General features: G+C 37.7%; 1 protein-coding gene across 8 annotated transcripts in view; it reads right to left on the reverse strand.

The window, feature by feature from the left end:
- The window catches only part of ASH1L (ASH1 like histone lysine methyltransferase), a 215,451-nt gene that overhangs the window by 180,289 nt on the left and 14,502 nt on the right, over nucleotides 1-20,660 (reverse strand). For all 8 annotated transcript variants that reach the window (XM_060090689.1, XM_060090685.1, XM_060090686.1 and 5 more), the window contains one exon: nucleotides 7,550-8,070. In XM_060090689.1, coding sequence (XP_059946672.1) covers nucleotides 7,550-7,969 — 420 coding nt within the window. In that variant the 5' untranslated portion in view covers nucleotides 7,970-8,070. The remainder of the gene's footprint in view (nucleotides 1-7,549; nucleotides 8,071-20,660) is intronic.

Below are 20,660 nucleotides of genomic sequence, written 5' to 3' on the forward strand. Positions count from 1 at the left end.
AAAAATGAGACAGAAAAATCTATTTTAAAACTAATAATGAACATATTTCTTATAAAACAATCAGGTGATTTCTACTCTAGCCATAAGACAGGCTAAATAGCATAAAGGTCCGTCTACTACAATAAAATAAATCCAGCATAAGATGCCAAGTTTGTTGCACTGTGGCCTCTTAGGAAGTAAGAAAAATCTCCAAGGGTATCCGAAAGAAAAGAAAAAAGAAGGGTGATCTAAGTAGGCGTAGTTGCCCAGAGGGTAAACGTACCAATCCACGGCCTAGGGGTAAAATGGGGCTCTCCCCCAGGAAAGGTGTTACTAACACACCCTAATTCCTGGCAAAGCAAATTCAGAGCTTCTGAAGGAGAACCAATTAGGTTCCAAGTTCAACCACAGATAAAGATGAACAAAATATGAACTTTATAATCAATTGGACAAGTTCTAGAAAAAAGTTCTATTTTTATTAAAAATCATATAAAGCTTATAAAGTAATAGGCAATAATCCAAGGAACACTCTTAAATATGAGTAATGAGGAAGGATTAACCCTACCAGATATAAAACAATAATTAAAACTGTTATACTGGCAAATAGAGACCAATGACACAAAGTGGGAAAACAGACCAGACTCAAGTACACATGGAAATTCAGTGTATGGTAAAGGTAGTGTCTCAAATCTGAGGACTAAAAAAACCTTCTTAATAAAAGGGTTGAGACAACTAGCAGCTATTTGGAAAAAGATAAACTTGGATCCACAACTCATATTACACATCATGATAAACTCCAAATGGATCAAATATTTATATATTTAAAATGAAACATAAGGGAATTCCCTAGCAGTCCAGTGGTTATAACTTGCGCTTTCACTGCTGTGGACCTGGGTTCAATCCCTAGCCAGGGAACTAAGATCCGCGGCCAAAAATAATAGTAATAAAAAAATGAAACATTAAAAAACTCCTATTAAAAAATATAAGGAGATCTTTTATAAACTTAGAGTGAAGGCCCTTCTAGTTATATGTCAAATTCTAGAAGCCATAAAAGGAAAGATTTATTAATTAAATTCAGTAAAAAACTAAAGACTTCTGCATGGCAAAATAAAAAATAAGCAAGGCTTAAAAACAAATGACAAACTGGAAAAAAAAATATTCGTCACCCATATTTCAAAGGGCTAAAGAAGCTCTCTTAGTTTCGTACAGGAAAATCCTCCACAATACGCTAACACACTATTTAAGTGGAAAAAACAATGACACAAAACTGTGTGTACAGTATAGTACCATTTATATTTTTTAATTCGGGGGGAGGGATTACTTGCATTTTCTTGTATATATATTTCTGGGAGATATCAAAGGCACTGATGCTGTAGTTTTGTTTCTGGAAGCTTCTTTGCACCAATTTTGGTTCCAAACAACTTGCTCTTATTTATTTTCCAAGTAAGACAATTTCAATACACAGAACAGTTTTTCTTCATTTTGGTTGAGAAATGGTTGTCCTGCTTAGCTAGTTATCATAGTTAGCATGGGGCTGTCAGATGATTGCCTAAAAGGAGACTCCTAAATGGATTTGAGGGGAGAGAAGGGTAATGATGGTAACAATGTTTCATTGTTTCCTTTTTTATCTTTTAAATTCTGAATCATAGGAGTGTATTACCTAATCAAAATAATAGTTGCTAGTCCAATATCCACACTCTTATACACTAAATTTTTTATATAAGTTTCTCATGTCCAAAGTATCTCTTGCTATCTTAATCAGTTTCTGAATTCAGAGAGCAAGTTCAGGGTGAGAGGGATACCTGGAAATCTCTCAAAGACCTAAATGTAAGAGCCAGGACTGTAAAACCCTTAGAAGACAACATAGGGGAAACTCTTCATGATGTTAGATTTGGCAGTGATATCTTGGGTATGACACCAAAGCACAGGCAATAGAAAAAAAAACAGACAAATTGGAGTTCATCAAAACTGAAAACGTCTATGTATCAGGACACTATCAAGAGAGAGGAAAAAGACAACCCACAGAAGGGGAAAAAAATATTAGCAACTCATATATCTAGACTATATCTAGAACCCTGAAAACTCAGCAACAACAACAAAAAATCCACAATTCAAAAGCAGTCAAAAGACTTAAACAGACATTTCTCCAAGGAAGATATACAAATAGTCAATAAGCTCAAGAAAAGATGCTCAACACCATTAGTCATCAGGGAAATGCAAAGCAAAACCACAGTGAGATACAACTTCATACCCTTTAGGATGGCTATTATTTAAAATACACATACATACACACATACACACACACACAGAAAATAAAAAGCAGTGATGAATGAGGATTTGGAGTAACTGAAACCCCCATGCATTGCTGGTGGGAATATGAAATGGTATAGCTGCCATGGAAAACAGTTTGGCAGTTCCTCAAAAAGATATAGACTTATCATAGGATCCAGCAATACTACTCCTAAATATATTACCCAAAGGAATAGAATGCAGGAATTCAAACAGATGTCTGTACACCAATGTTCACTGCAGCGTATTTTCCAATAGCCAAAATGTGGAAGGAATCCAAGTGTCCACAGATGATGAATGGATAAACACAAAGTGGTATAAACGTACAATGGAAAATTATTCAGCCCTAAAAAGGAAGGAGTTCTGGTACATGCTACAACATGGATGAACTTGAAGACATTATGCTAAGTGAAATAAGCCAGACACAAAAGGACAAATATTGTATGATTCCACTTATATGAGGTACCTAGAATAGACAATTTCATAGAGACAGAAAGTAGATTATAGGTTACCAGATGCTTAGTGGAGGGGCAATACAGAGTTATTGTTTAATGGTTACAGAATTTCTGTTTGGGGTGATGAGAAGGTTTTGGAAACAGATAGTGGGGATGGTTGCACAACACTGTGAATGGAATTAGTGACACTGAATTGACACTTAAAAATGACCAAAATGGCAAATTCTATATTAATGTATTTTACAACAATTTTTAAAAAATTAATAATGTAGGGCTTCCCTGGTGGCACAGTGGTTAAGAGTCTGCCTGCAAATGCAGGGGATGCAGGTTCGAGCCCTGGTCCGGGAAGATCCCACATGCCGCGGAGCGGCTAGGCCTGTGAGCCATGGCTGCTGAGCCTGCGCGTCCGGAGCCTGTGCTCCGCAACAGGAGAGGCCACAACAGTGAAAGGCCTGCGTACTGCAATGAAGAGTGGCCCCCGCTTGCCGCAACTAGAGAAAGCCCTCGCACAAAAACGAAGACCCGGGCCTCCCTGGTGGCGCAAGTGGTTAAGAGTCCGCCTGCCGATGCAGGGGATACGGGTTTGTGCCCCGGTCTGGGAGGATCCCATATGCCGCGGAGCGGCTGGGCCCGTGAGCCATGGCCGCTGGGCCTGCGCATCCGGAGCCTGTGCTCCGCAACGGGAGAGGCCACAACAGTGAGAGGCCCACATACCGCAAAAAGAAAAAAAAAAAAAAAACAAAAAAAAAACGAAGACCCAACACGGCTAAAAATAAATAAATAAATAAATAAATAAAATTTTTTTTAAAATTAATAATATATCAAAAACCACTAAATTGTACAGTTTAAATGGGTGGATGGTATGATATGTGAGTTATATCTCAATAAAGATATTTTAAAAAATACCCAGACATACTGAGTCAGAACCAATAAGAACGTATCAGGAATCTATACTTCTAATAAATATCTTACACATATATCTTGGTATGTACTTGTAAGTATTCTGTAAGATAGTTTCTTAGAAGTGACACTGCGGAATCAAGGAATTGTCCATTTTTAATTATGACAGATACAAGCAAACTACTCTCAAAAAGTAGGGCATCCGGGACTTCCCTGGTGGCGCAGTGGTTAAGAATCCGCCTGCCAATGCAGGGGACATGGGTTCGAGCCCTGATCTGGGAAGATCCCACATGCCACGGAGCAACTAAGGCCTAGAGCCCACGAGCCACAACTACTGAAGCCCACGTGCCTAGAGCCCATGCTCCACAACAAAGACAAGCCACCGCAATGAGAAGCCCATGCACTGCAACAAAGAGTAGCCCTTGCTCAGTGCAACTAGAGAAAGCTCGAGCACAGCAACGAAGACCCAACACAGCCACAAATAAAAAAATAAAAAAAGTATGGTATCGGGACTTCCCTGGTGGTCCAATGGGTAAGACTCCGTGCTCCCAATGCAGGGGCCCTGGGTTCGATCCCTCGTCGGGGAACTAGATCCCACATGCATGGTGCAACTAAGAGTCTGCAAGGCACAACTAAGAGGTCCACATGCCACAACTAAAAAAGACCCAACGTGCTGCAACTAAGACCAGGAGTGGAGTGAATGAATGAATGAATAAATTTTTTTTTAAAGTACAGTATCAATATACTCCCCAGCAACAGGGCGTGAGAGTGGCTGTTTCCCCTATATTCTTGCCAACACTGAATGTTATGAAATTTTTTAGTTTTGCCAAAATGTAATAAAGATAAATCTCAAAAGTAATTAAAAATAAACCATCTTAAACTTAAACAGTGCTGTATGTCAATTATATCGCAATAAAACTAGGGGAAAATACATTAAAAAAAACAAAAATCGGACCCTTAAAATCTATAACTTATATGACATGAAGAGCATCTAATACTTCTCAAAAGAATAAACTAAACTTTAAACTTTAGTTATTAACATGCCAGTTACTAAACTGTGGATTGAAATTTTTAAAAAATAGATGACATATTTGAATCACTATAAATAATAGAATCCATAAGTAAACTAATATAAATTTAACAACCTATCACGTAATTCAAGAAACGGAAAATTTCACTTTTGAACCTGGACTTGAGTTTTGTCATTAAAAATTACATCAACAGTTAACAATGAGTTAGTACTAACCAGGATAGCAAATTATTTTTTCAGAGGGTCTTGTTTTTGCCCTCTCAACATTGTTGAAAGAAAAGTTCGATTAAGAAATAAAACATATGATCTATATTTCTATGTTTTTACTAGAAATTTAAGGCTTAATATTTGCTTTAAAAGCAGCACTGATGGACTTCCCTGGTGGTGCAGTGGTTAAGAATCCGCCTGCCAATGCAGGGGACATGGGTTCAAGCCCTGGTCTGGGAAGATCCCACATGCTGCGGAGCAACTGAGCCCGTGAGCCACAACTACTGAGCCCGCGAGCCACAACTACTGAGCCCGCGAGCCACAACTACTGAAGCCTGCGTGCCTAGAGCCCGTGCTCTGCAACAAGAGAAGCCACCGCAATGAGAAGCCCATGCACCGCAAGAAGAGTAGCCCCTGCTCACCACAACTAGAGAAAGCCAGCACACAGCAACGAAGACCCAACACAGCCATAAATGAATGAATGAATGAATGAATGAATGCACGGACAAAAACCCAACTACTTTTTGAAGAATTGGGGGGAAATGTTTTGGTTGCTTTAAAATAAATAAAACAAAACTCCCAAGCTTTCTTAGACTACCAACATGCCTCATAACAGTGCATCTTTCTCTCCTTAGCCACTGATGCTTAATCTTTTTGGAGTCATGAACCCTTTAGAGAAGCTAGTAAGAACTATGTAAAAACGCATCCAAACAAACACAAAATTCTTCACAGACCATCGTATGCTAAGAGCAAGTACAGATAACCAAACCCTTCCAGAGATCCCTGGAAGGGATGTAAAGCAATACCTCGGGCTGTAAAAAGAACATTCACAAGAATCTACCACATGCTAACTACTATATATAAATTTAATTCTTTTTTTAAATTGAAGTACAGTTGACTTACAATATTGTGTTCATTTCAGGTATACAGCAAACTGATTCAGTTTTTTTTTTCAGATTATATTCCATTATAGCTTATTACAAGATATTGAATATAATTCCCTGCTCTATATAGTAAATCCTTATTGCTTATCTGCTTCATGTATAGTGGTTTGTATCTGTTAATCCCATACTCCTAATTTGTCCCTCTGTCCCTCTCTCTCCCCTTTGGTAACCATAAATTTGTTTTCTATGTCTATGAGTCTGTTTCTGTTATATATAAAGATTCATTTATATTATTTTTAGATTCTACATATAAGTCATACCAAATAATATTTGTCTTTCTCTGACTTACTTCACTAAGTAAAATATTCTCTAGGTCTATCCATGTTGCTGCAAATGGCAATATTTATTTTTTTATGGCTGAGTAATATTCCCCTGTATGTGTATGTGTATATATATATAAGCATATATGTATATATGCAAATATACACACACACACACACATCTACATACATACATACATACACACCACATCTTCTTAGGCCAATCATCTGTTGATTGGTACTTGGGTTGTTATGTCTTGGCTACTGAAATTTAATTCTTTATATATCCATTTAATACAGGCATTAATAGCCCCATGTTATAAATGAGGAAACCACAGCTCAGTTAAGATAAACCAAATTGCCTATGTACAGTTATTAAGCCAGGATGTGAATCTGGTTCTGACTCTAATTCATACTCTTTCCATCATTTATGAAGAACTAATTTAGAGGGCAGAAATACAGTCAACATCCTATGCTAAAGTAACTATTGGAAAAATAAACACCTAACCCATTACCAACAGTTTTGTAAGTATACAGATAGCTTTCCTGAGGAACCACAAACTATATTCTGCTACAAATAATAAAAGTGGGATATAAACTACTTATATATTAAGAATAAGTATGTACTGAGGGTGAAATCCTTTCAGTACAAAACCTCATTATTAGCACTATTAAAAAAATACTATAGAAAGATTGCTAAAGACAATCATCTCAAAGCCCTTTAAAAATTAGCTGTACAGGGCTTCCCTGGTGGCACAGTGGTTGAGAGTCCACCTGCCGATGCAGGGGATACGAGTTCGTGCCCCAGTCTGGGAAGATCCCACATGCCGCGGAGCACCTGGGCCCGTGAGCCATGGCCGCTGAGCCTGCGCGTCCAGAGCCTGTGCTCCGCAACGGGAGAGGCCACAATAGTGAGAGGCCCGCGTACCGCAAAAATAAATAAATAAATATAAATAAATAAATAAAAATTAGCTGTGCAAGACAAGCTCTAACACTGTCTCAAGTAAAAAGGTCTAGATAAAAATTTTTTAATCCACCTTTCGAAAATTCTTGAGGTCAGCAGGAATACAACCATCCTGAAAGGTAGGTGGTTTTGTAATCATTTAACATCTTTAAGCCTCAGTTTCTTCTCTATTAATTTGTCTATAGTCACATCGTTAGTAAACAGGAGGGCAAGATTCAACTCTAGGTTTCCTAACTAAAAATCCAATCGATATTCTTTCCACTAGGCCATGTAGGAGCAACAATCTGGATATACCCCATTTAAAATATTTGCCGTAATTTTACAAGTACATACATGGTTATACCATCACTCTCATCTCTGACAAGCCTCAAAGCCTGTTTTGGCTCACAAAACAGACTATTTGGAAATAACATAAAAAGATTAAAATCAAAATTCCTAAAATATGTACGTAGGTTCGATAAAAATTAATAGAGAAATCCAAATATTGTTAATGATCACATATTATTGGGAATTCTACTTACCCGCTTTGAAGGACAGTGCTCATTCTTTTCATCTGTCATCTTCCCACTTTTAAGTGCTTTCCTTGGGTGCTTGATGGTTGTTTTTATGGCAGGTCGACATACATAGTTCTCCAAGTTCTTTGGAGGTTTTTTAGTTCTCTTAGCCTGAAGGCCAATTTTCAATTTTAAATTTCCCTCTGAAAAGTTTGTTTCTTTCACTGAAAACTGTTGCTGTGCATCAGTCAAACCATCATCTTTCCCTGCTTCGATGGTTCTTTCCCGATTCCACTTGCGAAGGTCCTCTTCCTCCTTTGTGTTGTTCTCTAGCTCTACTTCTCTCTTGCTGACCAGTGTACCAGTACTGATGGCAGAGGGACTCTTTCTTGAAAATCCTTCGGAATCAGAACCCAATCCTAACATAGCAGTATTTCTAGGGTCCATCACAAGTGTATGTTATTGCCAGGGAATCTTATGAAAATTTTACAGAACTGTGTTCCATAAAAAACAGGGATCTCCAAAACTGGCAACCAGCATCTCTTTCTCTGCAGGATAGACCATAACAAAAAATTTATCAGAACAGAGGCAATTATTAACATGAGAAATGGGTATGGGGGAGGAGAACAAGAAGATCAGGAAGAACCGAAAATCAGTTAAAATGGATCAAAATGCAGTTCAAAATGGATTTAAATTCATTTAGTTATAAATAAATTTAAATTTCAGAATAAGTTTATTATTCTCCAGATATCATAAATAAGCTGTAGTGGTATGGTGCAAATCAATGTTTAAGATCCACTGTTCTAACTCAAGCAACAAGCTTCTGCAACTGCCAGTAAAGCAAACACAGTCTAAGATAAAAATATCATATATTTTCACACTCCTCAGTTTCAAAGGAATATATTTCTTACATTTTAGTTAAATAAAATCAATTTCATTGAAGGTAAAGAACCATGTTTTGGGCTGGTTTCAGCACTCCAATACTATTTATAAGAGGTGGTAAGACTTTTTAGGTTAGGACTCTTAGGCTGGAATTATCTCTATTGCTGGTTTACAATTCCACTCTGAATTCATTTACTCATTCATTCATTAAAAAATATTTCTAAACACCTATCATGTGCCAGGCATTGTGCAACACCCTGGAAATACAGTATTCAACAAAACAGATCCAGTTCCTAAATTTACAAGCCTTATACTCTAGTGAGAAAGACAAACATTAAATAATTATATAAATGATTTAGAACAGTTGTTATAAAAACTCTAAAAACCAGAAATATATTTTCACACGTTTTCCCAATAGCAAATAGTCAGCTGTCATGCTTCAATCTCCCAAATCTATAAATTATTTTAAAACCAGAACGTAGATTTATTATTTTACAATAGTTGGTACACCTTAACAGAGAATCTGAATAATCCACACAGGGCAACCCCCTTCTCATAAATAAAGATCCTCAGGAAACCATATAGGATTGGCATATAATCTAGTGACTAGAGAATATAAAACCAAAACAAAATAATTCACTATTCTTGAGGACTGACAGACTAGCCTTTATTTCAAGCATATATCCAAATCAAGATCCAGAACCAGTATCTGGAAAAAAAAGAACATCCTATCACTTAGAAAGTTCCATTTATGCAGTAGAATATTTTATAGTTTAAACTATGTGTCTTAAGACTTTTCTTTCCAACAAGATTATAAGAGTTTCAAAGGCAAAGATCATATGATACAACTTTTACAACTCCTACAAGAAATGTAAGTAGAATGCATAGTCCAATGACTGGCACACAGCAAGGCTCAACAGAAGGTGCCGACGATTTTATTAGCAGCGCTAGCAGCATTTTAAGTAGTTACTCAACAAATACTGGCCAACTGACTAAACTAAAGTGTATTCCTATTCTATTCATTCACACAAACAGCTGAAAGAGTAATTTTCAAATCAACTGTATATGACAATTATTCTTGCTGTCTACCACTTCATATATTAACACTTCACAATGGTATTCAAGGCTCTTCATAATCTGGCTCTAACTTCTCAAACTAATCTTTCCTTACTTCCCAACACACATCCGCTATGATTTAGTCAATTCAGTTTTCTTCAACTTCCCTGGTGCTCCAGTGGCTAAGACTCCAAGCCCCCAATGCAGGGGCCCTGGGTTTGATCCCTGGTCAGGGAACTAGATCCCACATGCTGCAACTAAGAGTGCGCATACCTCAACAAAGATCCCACGTGCCACAACTAAGACCCCACACAGCGAAATAAATATTTTTTTTTAATTCTGTTTTCTTTACTGTCCCTAACAAATCATGTTCATTTCTGCTTCTGTGCCGTGTGCTTTCTTTCCTTTTAAAAGTAGGAAGTCCTATCTTCCCCACAATGTGTTCACATCCTGAAATTCAAAACTCTGAAAATCAAAAGTTTTCTCCTAACACTCTAGTGACAAAATGTGACCTGACCTGATCTGGATCCATTTTGGTCTTAATTACCACAATTTCTATGAACAGTCATACACTTCAGTGCAGAAGTACTAAAGTGTTTGATTAAGGAATCTTCTTTGCCAGTTCTTCTTTTTTCTCCCCTAACTCTATAAACACTGGAGTGCCCCCAGGGCGTGCTCTTTCCTTTTCTATCTACACTAACTTCCTAAATGACCAGATCCAGTCTTTTGAATTTAAATGCCATCTAACACAGATGATTCAAAATTTTCTATCTCCAGACAAAGACCAGCTGAGACCCCTCCTGGAACTCCAGATTCATATATTTAAATGCCTACTTGACACACTGACTAGATAGTTAATAATTAGGCAGCTTAACATGTCCAAAGTCAATTCACCTTCGCCAAGCTCCCCAAATCTGTTCTTCCCACAGGCTTACTCATCTCAATAAATGAAACTCCAACCAGAAATATTTAGACCAAAAAATTTGAATCATCTGTGATTCCTTTCTTTTTCTAATGCCCCATATGTCCACTTGGTCAGAAAAGTCTTTACCTTCAAAATATATGTGGAACCTATTTCTCACTAATTTGACAGCTACCAATCAGATCCAACTGATAATATCTGCCCTGTACTATTTATTTCAATAACCTCCTGACTGGTTCCTTGTTCCAGCCTTTGTATCTCTTTATAGTCTTCTCAACTCAACAGCAGGGTAATCCTTTTAAAGCCTGTATCATATCATGTCATTCCTCTGCTCAAAAACCCTTTCAATGGCTTCCCATCTCACTCAAAGTAAAAGCCAAAGTCTTTACAATGGTCTAAATTCCCTACAATCCACTCTACTTCTCTTCCATCTCCTACCAGTCTCCCCACTTAGTTCCAAGAAGGGGGGGGAGGGGCACAGGTATTCTCCTTCTGTTTTTCAAATTCAACAAAAATACTCCTACCTAAGGGCCTTTGCACTTATTATTCTACCTGACTAGAACACCCTTTCCCCAGATCACTGCATGGTTTGCTCTGTCACTTCCATCATGTCTTTGCCTAAATATAACTTATAGAAGAGGCATTCCCTTTACAAAATAGAAAAACACCCATCCCACCTCTTCTCACACTCTATCCTGTTTTATTTCTCCTGTGCTCTTTTCACCATCTGGTGTACAATATATTTATTTATTGTCTACACGCTTCCATTGGAATGTAAAGTCCACATGGAAGTGGATTTTTGTCAATTTGATTCAATTCCAGCATCAAGAACGGTACCTGGCACATAGGTGGTAGTCAATAAATATTTAAATTAACTCCATGCCTTATGTGGGTTACATGTTATTGGCTTCAATTTGTTCCTTTTCCAGTTTTTTCCCTCCTCTTTCTTGTTTCTTAAATTCAAATGCCCATCCAGGGTTTCGTGTAATGGTGAACTGATGGACCTGCCAAATATCTTATTGGTTAGTTATTAAAAGAAATCCTTTTTGGGATAAAAACAAATAATAATTTATACAAAAACAACTACTTTTACATACACTACTCACAAGTACACACATTTTTAAATTTCCCTATAATTTTTTTTTTTTTTGCGGTACGCGGGCCTCTCACTGTTGTGGTCTTTTCCGTTGCAGAACACAGGCTCCGGACGCGCAGGCTCAGCAGCCATGGCTCAGGGGCCCAGCCGCTCCGCGGCATGTGGGATCCTCCTGGACTGGGGCACAAACCTGTGTCCCCTGCATCGGCAGGAGGACTCTCAACCACTGCGCCACCAGGGAAGCCCTCCCTATAATTTTTGATTTTCATAATGAAAGAATTACAGAAGTCTTAATGTATATTTATAAATATACGAAGTAGAATTTCCGTATTTCTTCCAAAGAACTCAAAGCATTTTTTACCAGCACTTACTCACAAAACATTCCAGAGAAGGGTTTGGAGAGCATGACTCTCTTCATTTTAAAAATGGAAAAAACTGAAACCAAGTGACACAGATTATTAAATAATAGCAGAGTATCAATAAACTGAAAAGGAAATTAATTTGAAAATATTGATCACTACCCTAGAAATGTATGTAGGAATAGAGAAATATTACGTTTCCTTAACTTGATCAAGGAGAAAAAAGAATAGTATCCTTAGGGCATATTCTGTGAATTCACTTAGGCAGTAAGACTGGAAAATCATGATTGGCAAACTCCACATACCAAATTTAAGTGTTTCTAGTAAAGATAAATCCAAGTTCTGAAGATACTTCACAACAAAGAATGCTTTTATCTGCTAAGTGTAAACTGCCTGAAAAGCAGTCCCTACAGCAGCTGCCAGACGTTGTTTTTGAATTTTCAAAGCAATGATCTTTGTGAATGATATTCTTTCAGCTTTTGGAAAGACGTATCTATACGATCTAGGTTTTCCATCCAGGGGCAAGGATGCTATGTTGTTACACAACTTATTCTGGTTCCTACTATAATACATTCAATTTAAAACACAGTTGCAAGGAGAAACACAGAACTAAGAATGCTAGAATTTCTTCATTCACGCTCAAAGAGGCAAATTCAACATTCATCTCACGTGCAACTTTGAGATTTACATTTTCAAACCATTGAAACAATCCAAAACAGTCTAGCCCAAATTCAAGACGTGCAACTTTGGGATTTACATTTTCAAACCATTGAAACAATCCAAAACAGTCTAGCCCAAATTCAAGGGAAACTAACATTAATCTACAGCATGAAGCCCTTTTTCCCAGATCATTTTAGCTATGAACAAACTTTTTAGAAAATTGCTAATTACAGTTGACCCTTGAACAACAAGGGTTTGAACTGCACAGGTCCACTTAAATGAAGATTTCTTCAATAGTAAATACTACAGTACTACATGATTTGCAGTTGGTTGAATGCACAGACGTGGAGGAACCGCATATACAGAGGGCTGACTATGTGGGTTTTCGATGGCTTGGAGGGTCAGCGCCCCTAACCCCCGTTTTGTTCAAGGGTCAACTGTATATATTTTCTAAGTACTACAAATATTGAGTCCTTACAGTGGGTTTAGCATTAGCAATTTAAAAATAATAAAAATACCAAAGTTTTACTGAGCTCTTAATATGTGCAAAACTCTATGCTAAAAGTTTTATACAGATTATCTCATTTTAAGCCTCACAATCAACATGAGGTAGTTACTATTATTCTTCTCTTTTTAGAGATGAAAAGGCAAGTTAACAGCCAACAAAAGGTAGAATCTAGGTCTGCCTGGCTCCTCTTAAACACTATGTTATTCTGCCTCCCAAAGATCATTTTTAGTCCTGATCATATTACTCCTCTCTGCTACATTTGGCATATTTGATATTTGAAACTCTCACCTGGCTGCTATGATCACACATTCTACTGGCTCTCCAACTACCTCTCTAACCAGTCCACCATTTCCTTTATGGATTCATCATTCTTAATCTATCCCTTCATCCATTCAATAAATATTTTCACAGACTCTAAATATGTTTTGAGAATTGTGATACCCACTGTAGATATAGTCATAAGTAATACAAATATAGTCCTTGGTGTCATGAACTTCAAATTTAGCAGGGGAGACGAATGACTGATCATACAAATATATATAACTTCTAATAAATGTGAAGGTACTACTATGTGAGGTAGTATATCAAGGAAACTTGGAGGGATGGGGAACATATCTTAGAAAAACATGTAACTATAAGCTGAGACCCAGTACGAGCAGGGAATAGCCAGGCAAAATGTGGAGGTGAAAATGATCCAAAAATAGGGAACAGTGGGTGTAAAAACTCCCTGAGACTATAAAGGTTAACAGTAGGTAAACCAAATGAAGAACAGCACAATACGAAAATGGAATGTTCAACGAAAATAGCTTGCAGAAGGTCTTGTTGGCCTACATGAAAGATATGGAATTCAAAAAGAAGCTCTGAAAAGGAGAGTAATGATACAATTTACATTTTAAGAAAATTTCTCTGGTTGCTGTGGAAGAATGATTAGAAAAATAGTAAAAGTTGATTCTGGAATAAGTCATAAGATTGACAGATTAGGGTAGTAGCACTGGAAATTCTTTAAGAATGGATGGATTAAGAGAGATTTTAGAGGTATAATAGATATGATTTGTCAATAAGAAGTAGGAGGGGAGGGAAATAAAATATGAAGACTTGAGCAATCATATAATTGTATGGTGGTACCATTCAGACACTCCTTAAATATTTATTAAGTGCCCATTATGTAACAGAAACTTACATAGCACTGCAAAAAAACACAAAAATCCTGCCCTCATGGGGCTAGCATTCTATAAGTTGTTTTCCAGAATGACACAGAAGGGGAGATCAAGACTTCAGTAATAAACGTGTTTAATTTTAGATGCCTGTGAAACATTTAAGTAGAAAGGTCAAGTAGACAGATGGAAATATAGGCACATGATATATACAGAGGGAGGCAGTATGACAATATATGAACATAAAATAAAAGTTTTATAAGTTTTAGTTTTAAGTTGGTAAGAAAGGTAATTTATCTTATTAACTTTCCCTAATACGTAAAAATAACTTTTTTTTTTGGATAAGTACATATCTAAAATTACCACAATGCAGACTAAACAATGTTTGCAGATTTTTAGCTTAAAATAAGTAAAATCTAGCTTGACTCATCTATGATAAATTTTCATTTTCCTTTGTGGTCTTTATTAAACGTAGTTAGAGACTGTAATCGTTGTTGTATTTCTCAACATTCAAAACCAGATATAAATTAACTATATAAAACTTTAAAAAACTCATAGCTCATTATGCATTTTAATTTGTCCTGGGTTTCATGCTCTTTAAAATTCTTATAAATGACCATAATATTTCTTAGAATATATCATATTAGCTAAGTAATCACAGTACCACCAGTTGATTAAGTCAGAAATGTGGGGATCATCCTTGACTTCTCAACCTAACACCAAAACCTGTGAAAACCACGTAAATAATTTTTGATTACACATAGTTCCTATTCCACTGCCATTGAGTTGTACAAAAAAACAATTCTTACCCAGAATATAGTAGTGGTCTTCTAACTCCTTTGTATATCCACCTTGCTCTCCTCCAGTCCCTTCCTCCAGCCAGAAAGATGATTTTTAAAATAATCTAATTATGTCATTTCTCTGCTTAAAACCTTTGGATGCTTTCATACTGACCTTTGGATATAAAAGTCCCCTATCCTAATCATAATTTATAACTTAAATTTTCAGTATGGTACAGTAGTTAAAGACACAAACTCTGGATCCAGAATGTACAGGCTCAGATCCCAGTTCTGGTATATTAATTTTGGGCAAGGCACTCTATGCCTTGTTCCCTCATCCACGAATAGAAACTGTTGTTAGGGTTCAATGAACTAATACATGAGTAGTACTTAAAAAAGTACTTCACACACACACCAGTGTTTACGTTTACTTTTTTGTTATTATCAGCCCCTACCTAACTCTAGCCACATCATTTCCCAGTCTTCTATAAGCACAGCAGGGGCAAATAAAACCCAAAAAAAGCAGTAACATATGTGTGACATACAAGTGTTCTAAGTACTTTTCAGTTCCCCAAATGTCTCTGTCTTCCTCCCTCTAGGAGAACATAGTTACTTCTCTCTGCCTAGTACTCTTTTCTACCTGCTTCTTTGATGACTTCTACTCATCCTTTCCATCTCAGCTTAAAGGTCACTTTATCAGGGAGAAATTTCCTAACCCCCTAGACCAGGGGAGATCTCCCTGTTAGGGGGTCATATAGCATACTGTAAGTCCCTTAAAACTTATCATACTAGTAAGCTATATGCTTAATATCCATATTTTACACTAGACCATTTGTTTCATGAGAATAAGAATCCTATCTGCCTTAACACTGCTATATCCTTAGTAAAGTTCCTGGACCATAAAAGGCATTCAATAAGTATCTATTGACTGAATAAGCCAACATTCACGTTACTGTATTTTTAATCACGTATACAGAGAATAGACAAAATGAAATATTAAAGAACTGATATTTTAATTGTCTTTAAACACTATTTAATCTTATACTGTTTTTATAACTTAAAAAATAAGCTCTATGTATATCACCAGTAAAAGAGTAAGCAGTTTCCTAACTGGTTTAAGATGTTTTATGTTAAACCACTGAATCACTGATGTTACATAAGTCACTGAAATCAGAAAAAGCTAAAATATCTTCATGAAGACACCAAAAAAAATTTGAACTATGTCCCTAAATGACTTATACAACATAAACTACACTTAAAAAGCTGGACAAATTAAGCTTTTTTACTCAGCTACAGAACAACCCTTCATTTAAAAGACAGTGACAATCACCAACAATTCCTAACTTTCAAAGTACTAATCACCAGTAAATCTAGTTATTTTTATATTTATGTATTGTATATATTTCTTAAATTCCAAGATGCCACTGATTCTAAGAGGCTTCATAAATCAATGACCGCATTTTCAGGGGGAAATTTTTTTATAAACCACTACCACATTAAATGTAATTATCAGTTTTATTATTTCCTAATTTCAGAAACATTAAACTGGGAGGAAAGAATGTGTCTCATGACCAAAGAAATACTTATTATACCAACAAACTACTTCAGAAACTTAGAACAGGGAAGTGAAATAGCAGACATAAATTATAACTAGTAAGCCACACGAGGAAAATATACACAGAAAGAATTCCCAAAGCTAATCCTGAGGAAAAAATGATACTCATCGACTGTCAGACAGATAATCTAATCAAAGCTTACTTAATTCTGCCTGACAAGCAAAGTTAATACAAATCGAATATATATAACTTCAATTGTTTTTTAAAAAAAGGAAGGATGGGGGGCTTCCCTGGTGGCGCAGTGGTTGAGAGTCCACCTGCCGATGCAGGGGATGCGGGTTCATGCCCTGGTCCTGGAGGATCCCACATGCCGCAGAGAGGCTGGGCCCATGAGCCATGGCCGCTGAGCCTGCGTGTCCGGAGCCTGTGCTCCGCAACGGGAGAGGCCACAACAGTGAGAGGCCCGCGTACCGCAAAAAAAAAAAAAAAAAAAAAGGAAGGATGGGGACTTCCCTGGTGGTCCAGTGGGTAAGAGTCCTCGCTCCCAATGCAGGAGGCCCAGGTTCAATCCCCGGTCAGGGAACTAGATCCCGCATGCATGCCACAACTAAGACCCGGAGCAGCCAAAATAAACAAACAAAAAAACAAACAAACAAATATCTTTTTTAATAAATAAAATTAAATTAAAAAGGAGGGATGGGTCCATGGTTGCAAGTAACATGTAGGGACATTGAACTCTATCCCTAGAGAATTCTAAAATGGCAACAGGAGGGAAGCAGAAGTTAACGTCAGAAAGATTTTCTCATTAGTGAATTATTACACTTTGACTGGGATTAAGGGCTGTCAACTCAGGGCCAATCCACTTGGTTATACACTAAACAAAAGAGTCATTTTCAAGAGGGTACCATTTACATTGTAAATACATTATATTTATTTTTCATAAAACTTTTCTGTGAAAAAATTGGAGCCGGAATGTAAAATGGTGCAGCTGATTTGGAAAACAGTCTGGCAGTTACTCAAAAGCCTAAACAGAGTTACCACATAACCTTGCAATTTCACTCCTAGGCATATACCCAAGAGAAATGAAAACATTTATCTTGGACTTCCCTGGTGGCGCAGTGGTTAAGAATCCACCTGCCAATGCAGGGGACACGGGTTCGAGCCCTGGTCCGGGAAGATCCCACGTGCCGTGGAGCAACTAAGCCCGTGCACCACAACTACTGAGCCTGCGCTCTAGAGCCCACAAGCCACGACTACTGAGCCCGCGTGCCACAACTACTGAAGTCCACCGCGCCTAGAGCCCATGTTCTGCAACAAGAGAAGCCACCACCATGAGAAGCCCGCACACAGCAAGGAAGCGTAGCGCCTAGTTGCCGCAACTAGAGAAAGCCTGCGTGCAGCAACAAAGACCCAACGCAGCCATAAATAAATAAATAAATAAATTTGTTAAATAAAAAGATTTTTAAAAATTTTATCTATACAAAAACTTGTACACAAATGTTCACAGGAACATTATCCATACAATGAAATGTTATTCAACAATGAAAAGGCATGAAGTAGAGTCATCCCTCAGTATCCGCCGAGAACTGGTTCCAGAACCCCTACAAATACCAAAATCCAAAAATACTGAAGCCCCTTATATAAAACGGCATAGTATTTGTGTATAACCTACATGCATTTAAATCATCTCTAGATTGCTTCTAATTCCTAATACAACGTAAATGCTACATAAATAGCTGCAAGTACGATGTAAATGCTGTATAAATATTTGCGTGCAGCAAATTCAAATTTTGCTTCTTGGAACTTTCCAGAATTCTTTTCCCCAAACATTCTTTCTTTCTTTCTATCTATCTGTCTGTCTATCTATCTATCTATGGCTGTGTTGGGTCTTCGTTGCTGCACACGGGCTTTCTCTAGTTGCGACGAGTAGGGCTACTCTTCTTTGCGGTGCACGGGCTTCTCGTTGCAGTGGCTTCCCTTGCTGTGGAGCATGGGCTCTAGGCACACGGGTGTCAGTAGTTGTGGCACGTGGGCTCAGTAGTTGTGGCGCACAGGCTTAGCTGCTCCACGGCATGTGGGATCTTCCCGGACCAGGGCTCGAACCCGTGTCCCCTGCATTGGCAGGTGGATTCTCAACCACTGCGCCACCTGGGAACCCCCCCCCAAACATTTTCAATCCATGGTTAGTTGAATGTGCGGATTTGAAACCCATGGATATGGAGGGCCAGATGTACCGATACATGCTACAACATAGATGAACTTGGAAAATATTATGTTAAATGAAGGAAGCCAGTTCCAACAGACAACACTGTAAGATTCCGTTTGTATGAAATGTCCAAACCCAGCAAACCCATACAGAAAGTAGATTAGTGGTTACCTAAGGCTAGGGTAAAAGGGGAATACCTGGGATGGGGAGCGACTATGGGTACCAAGATGCAATGTTCTAATATCAGATAGTGGAGATGGCTGCATAACTATATGAGTATGTTAAAAACCACTGAATTGGGGCTTCCCTGGTGGCACAGTGGTTGAGAGTCCGCCTGCTGATGCAGGGGACATGGGTTCTTGCTCCAGTCCGGGAAGATCCCACATGCCGCGGAGTGGCTAGGCCCGGGAGCCATGGCCACTGAGCCTGCGCGTCCGGAGCCTGTGCTCCGCAACGGGAGAGGCCACAACAGTGAGAGGCCCGCGTACCGCAAAAACAACAGCAACAACAACACTGAACTGTATGCTTCAAATTAGTGAATTGTATAGCACATGAATTATACCTCAATAAAGCTATTTAACATTTTTCTGGCAGATCAAAATAAAGTTTCTTGTGGAAGGGATTCCCTTCCTACTTTACATAAAAACAGATTATGGACTAGTGGCAGTCCTGATAAAACCTTTTTCAATTAACAGATTTCAATATGGCAAGAAGCTGATTTATCTGATATATGTTTGTTGCATGTTGACCTAACTGGTTATCCATTTGGAGAAAACAAAGTTAGAACCATTCCTCATTAAACACAAGAGTAATTTCCTCATGGACTTCCCTGGTGGCACAGTGGTTAAGAATCCGCCTGCCAATGCAGGGGACACGGGTTCAAGCCCTGGTCTGGGAAGATCCCACATGCCGCGGAGCAACTAAGCCAGTGTGCCACAACTACTGAGCCCGTGTGCCACAACTACTGATCCCGCATGCCACAACTACTGATCCCGCATGCCACAACTACTGAAGCTGTGCACCTAGAGCCCATGCTCCACAACAAGAGAAGCCACCACAATTAGAAGCCTGTGCACTGCAGAGAAGAGTAGCCCCCACTCACTGCAACTAGAGAAAGCCCAGGCACAGCAATGAAGACCCAATGCAGCCAAATTAATTAATTAATTAATTAATTAAAAATTGAATAATTTCCTCATGGATTTAAGAGCTATATGTACAAATAAAAGCACTTGAAGAGTATTGGTAAATATTTCTATAGCCTATGGTTGAGAAACCTTAAGCAAATCAGGAGACTAGAAACCATAAAGGAAAAAAGTGACCAATTTGATTACATAAAAGCATTATATACCGTAATGTAAGATGTAAAAATCAAGGACAAACAATAGATTGGGAGAAAATATAATGAACATGAAAAAGGATTAATATATCTAACATACAAAGTTATTCTATAAACTAGAATGTAAGAAAAGACATACAGGAGATATGCACAGGCAATTACAGAAGAGACAAATAATTAGAAACATAAAAAGATAATCTACCTCACTGGTAGTCAGGGAGATGTGAAGTAAGATATTTTTCACTCATCACTTTGGTTGAAATTTAAGACTGATAACAACTAATACTGGCAAGGTGGGAAAGAGGGCACTAGTGGCCACCATCATTTTGGAAAGTAATCTTTTCTATCATAGAAAAATAAAAGCACCAATAAAAGGATACTTATTATAGCAGTCCTTGATGTGCTACATACACAAAAACAGTTAAATATATATATACTCACACACAAATATACAGCCATGTATGCTATTTTTAAGTAAAAATGCAAGCCTGATCTCATATTTGTAAAGAGTAGAAAAAAACATATGTATTTGTATGCACATAGAAATAAATATGGATGATTATACACCAACTGACAGCACTGGTTACTTTAGGGGAAACGGTTTGGAAGTAAACGGGAAAAATC

The sequence above is a fragment of the Mesoplodon densirostris genome, chromosome 2 (genome assembly GCF_025265405.1).
Source record: "Mesoplodon densirostris isolate mMesDen1 chromosome 2, mMesDen1 primary haplotype, whole genome shotgun sequence".
Taxonomy (NCBI): Eukaryota; Metazoa; Chordata; class Mammalia; order Artiodactyla; family Ziphiidae; genus Mesoplodon; species Mesoplodon densirostris.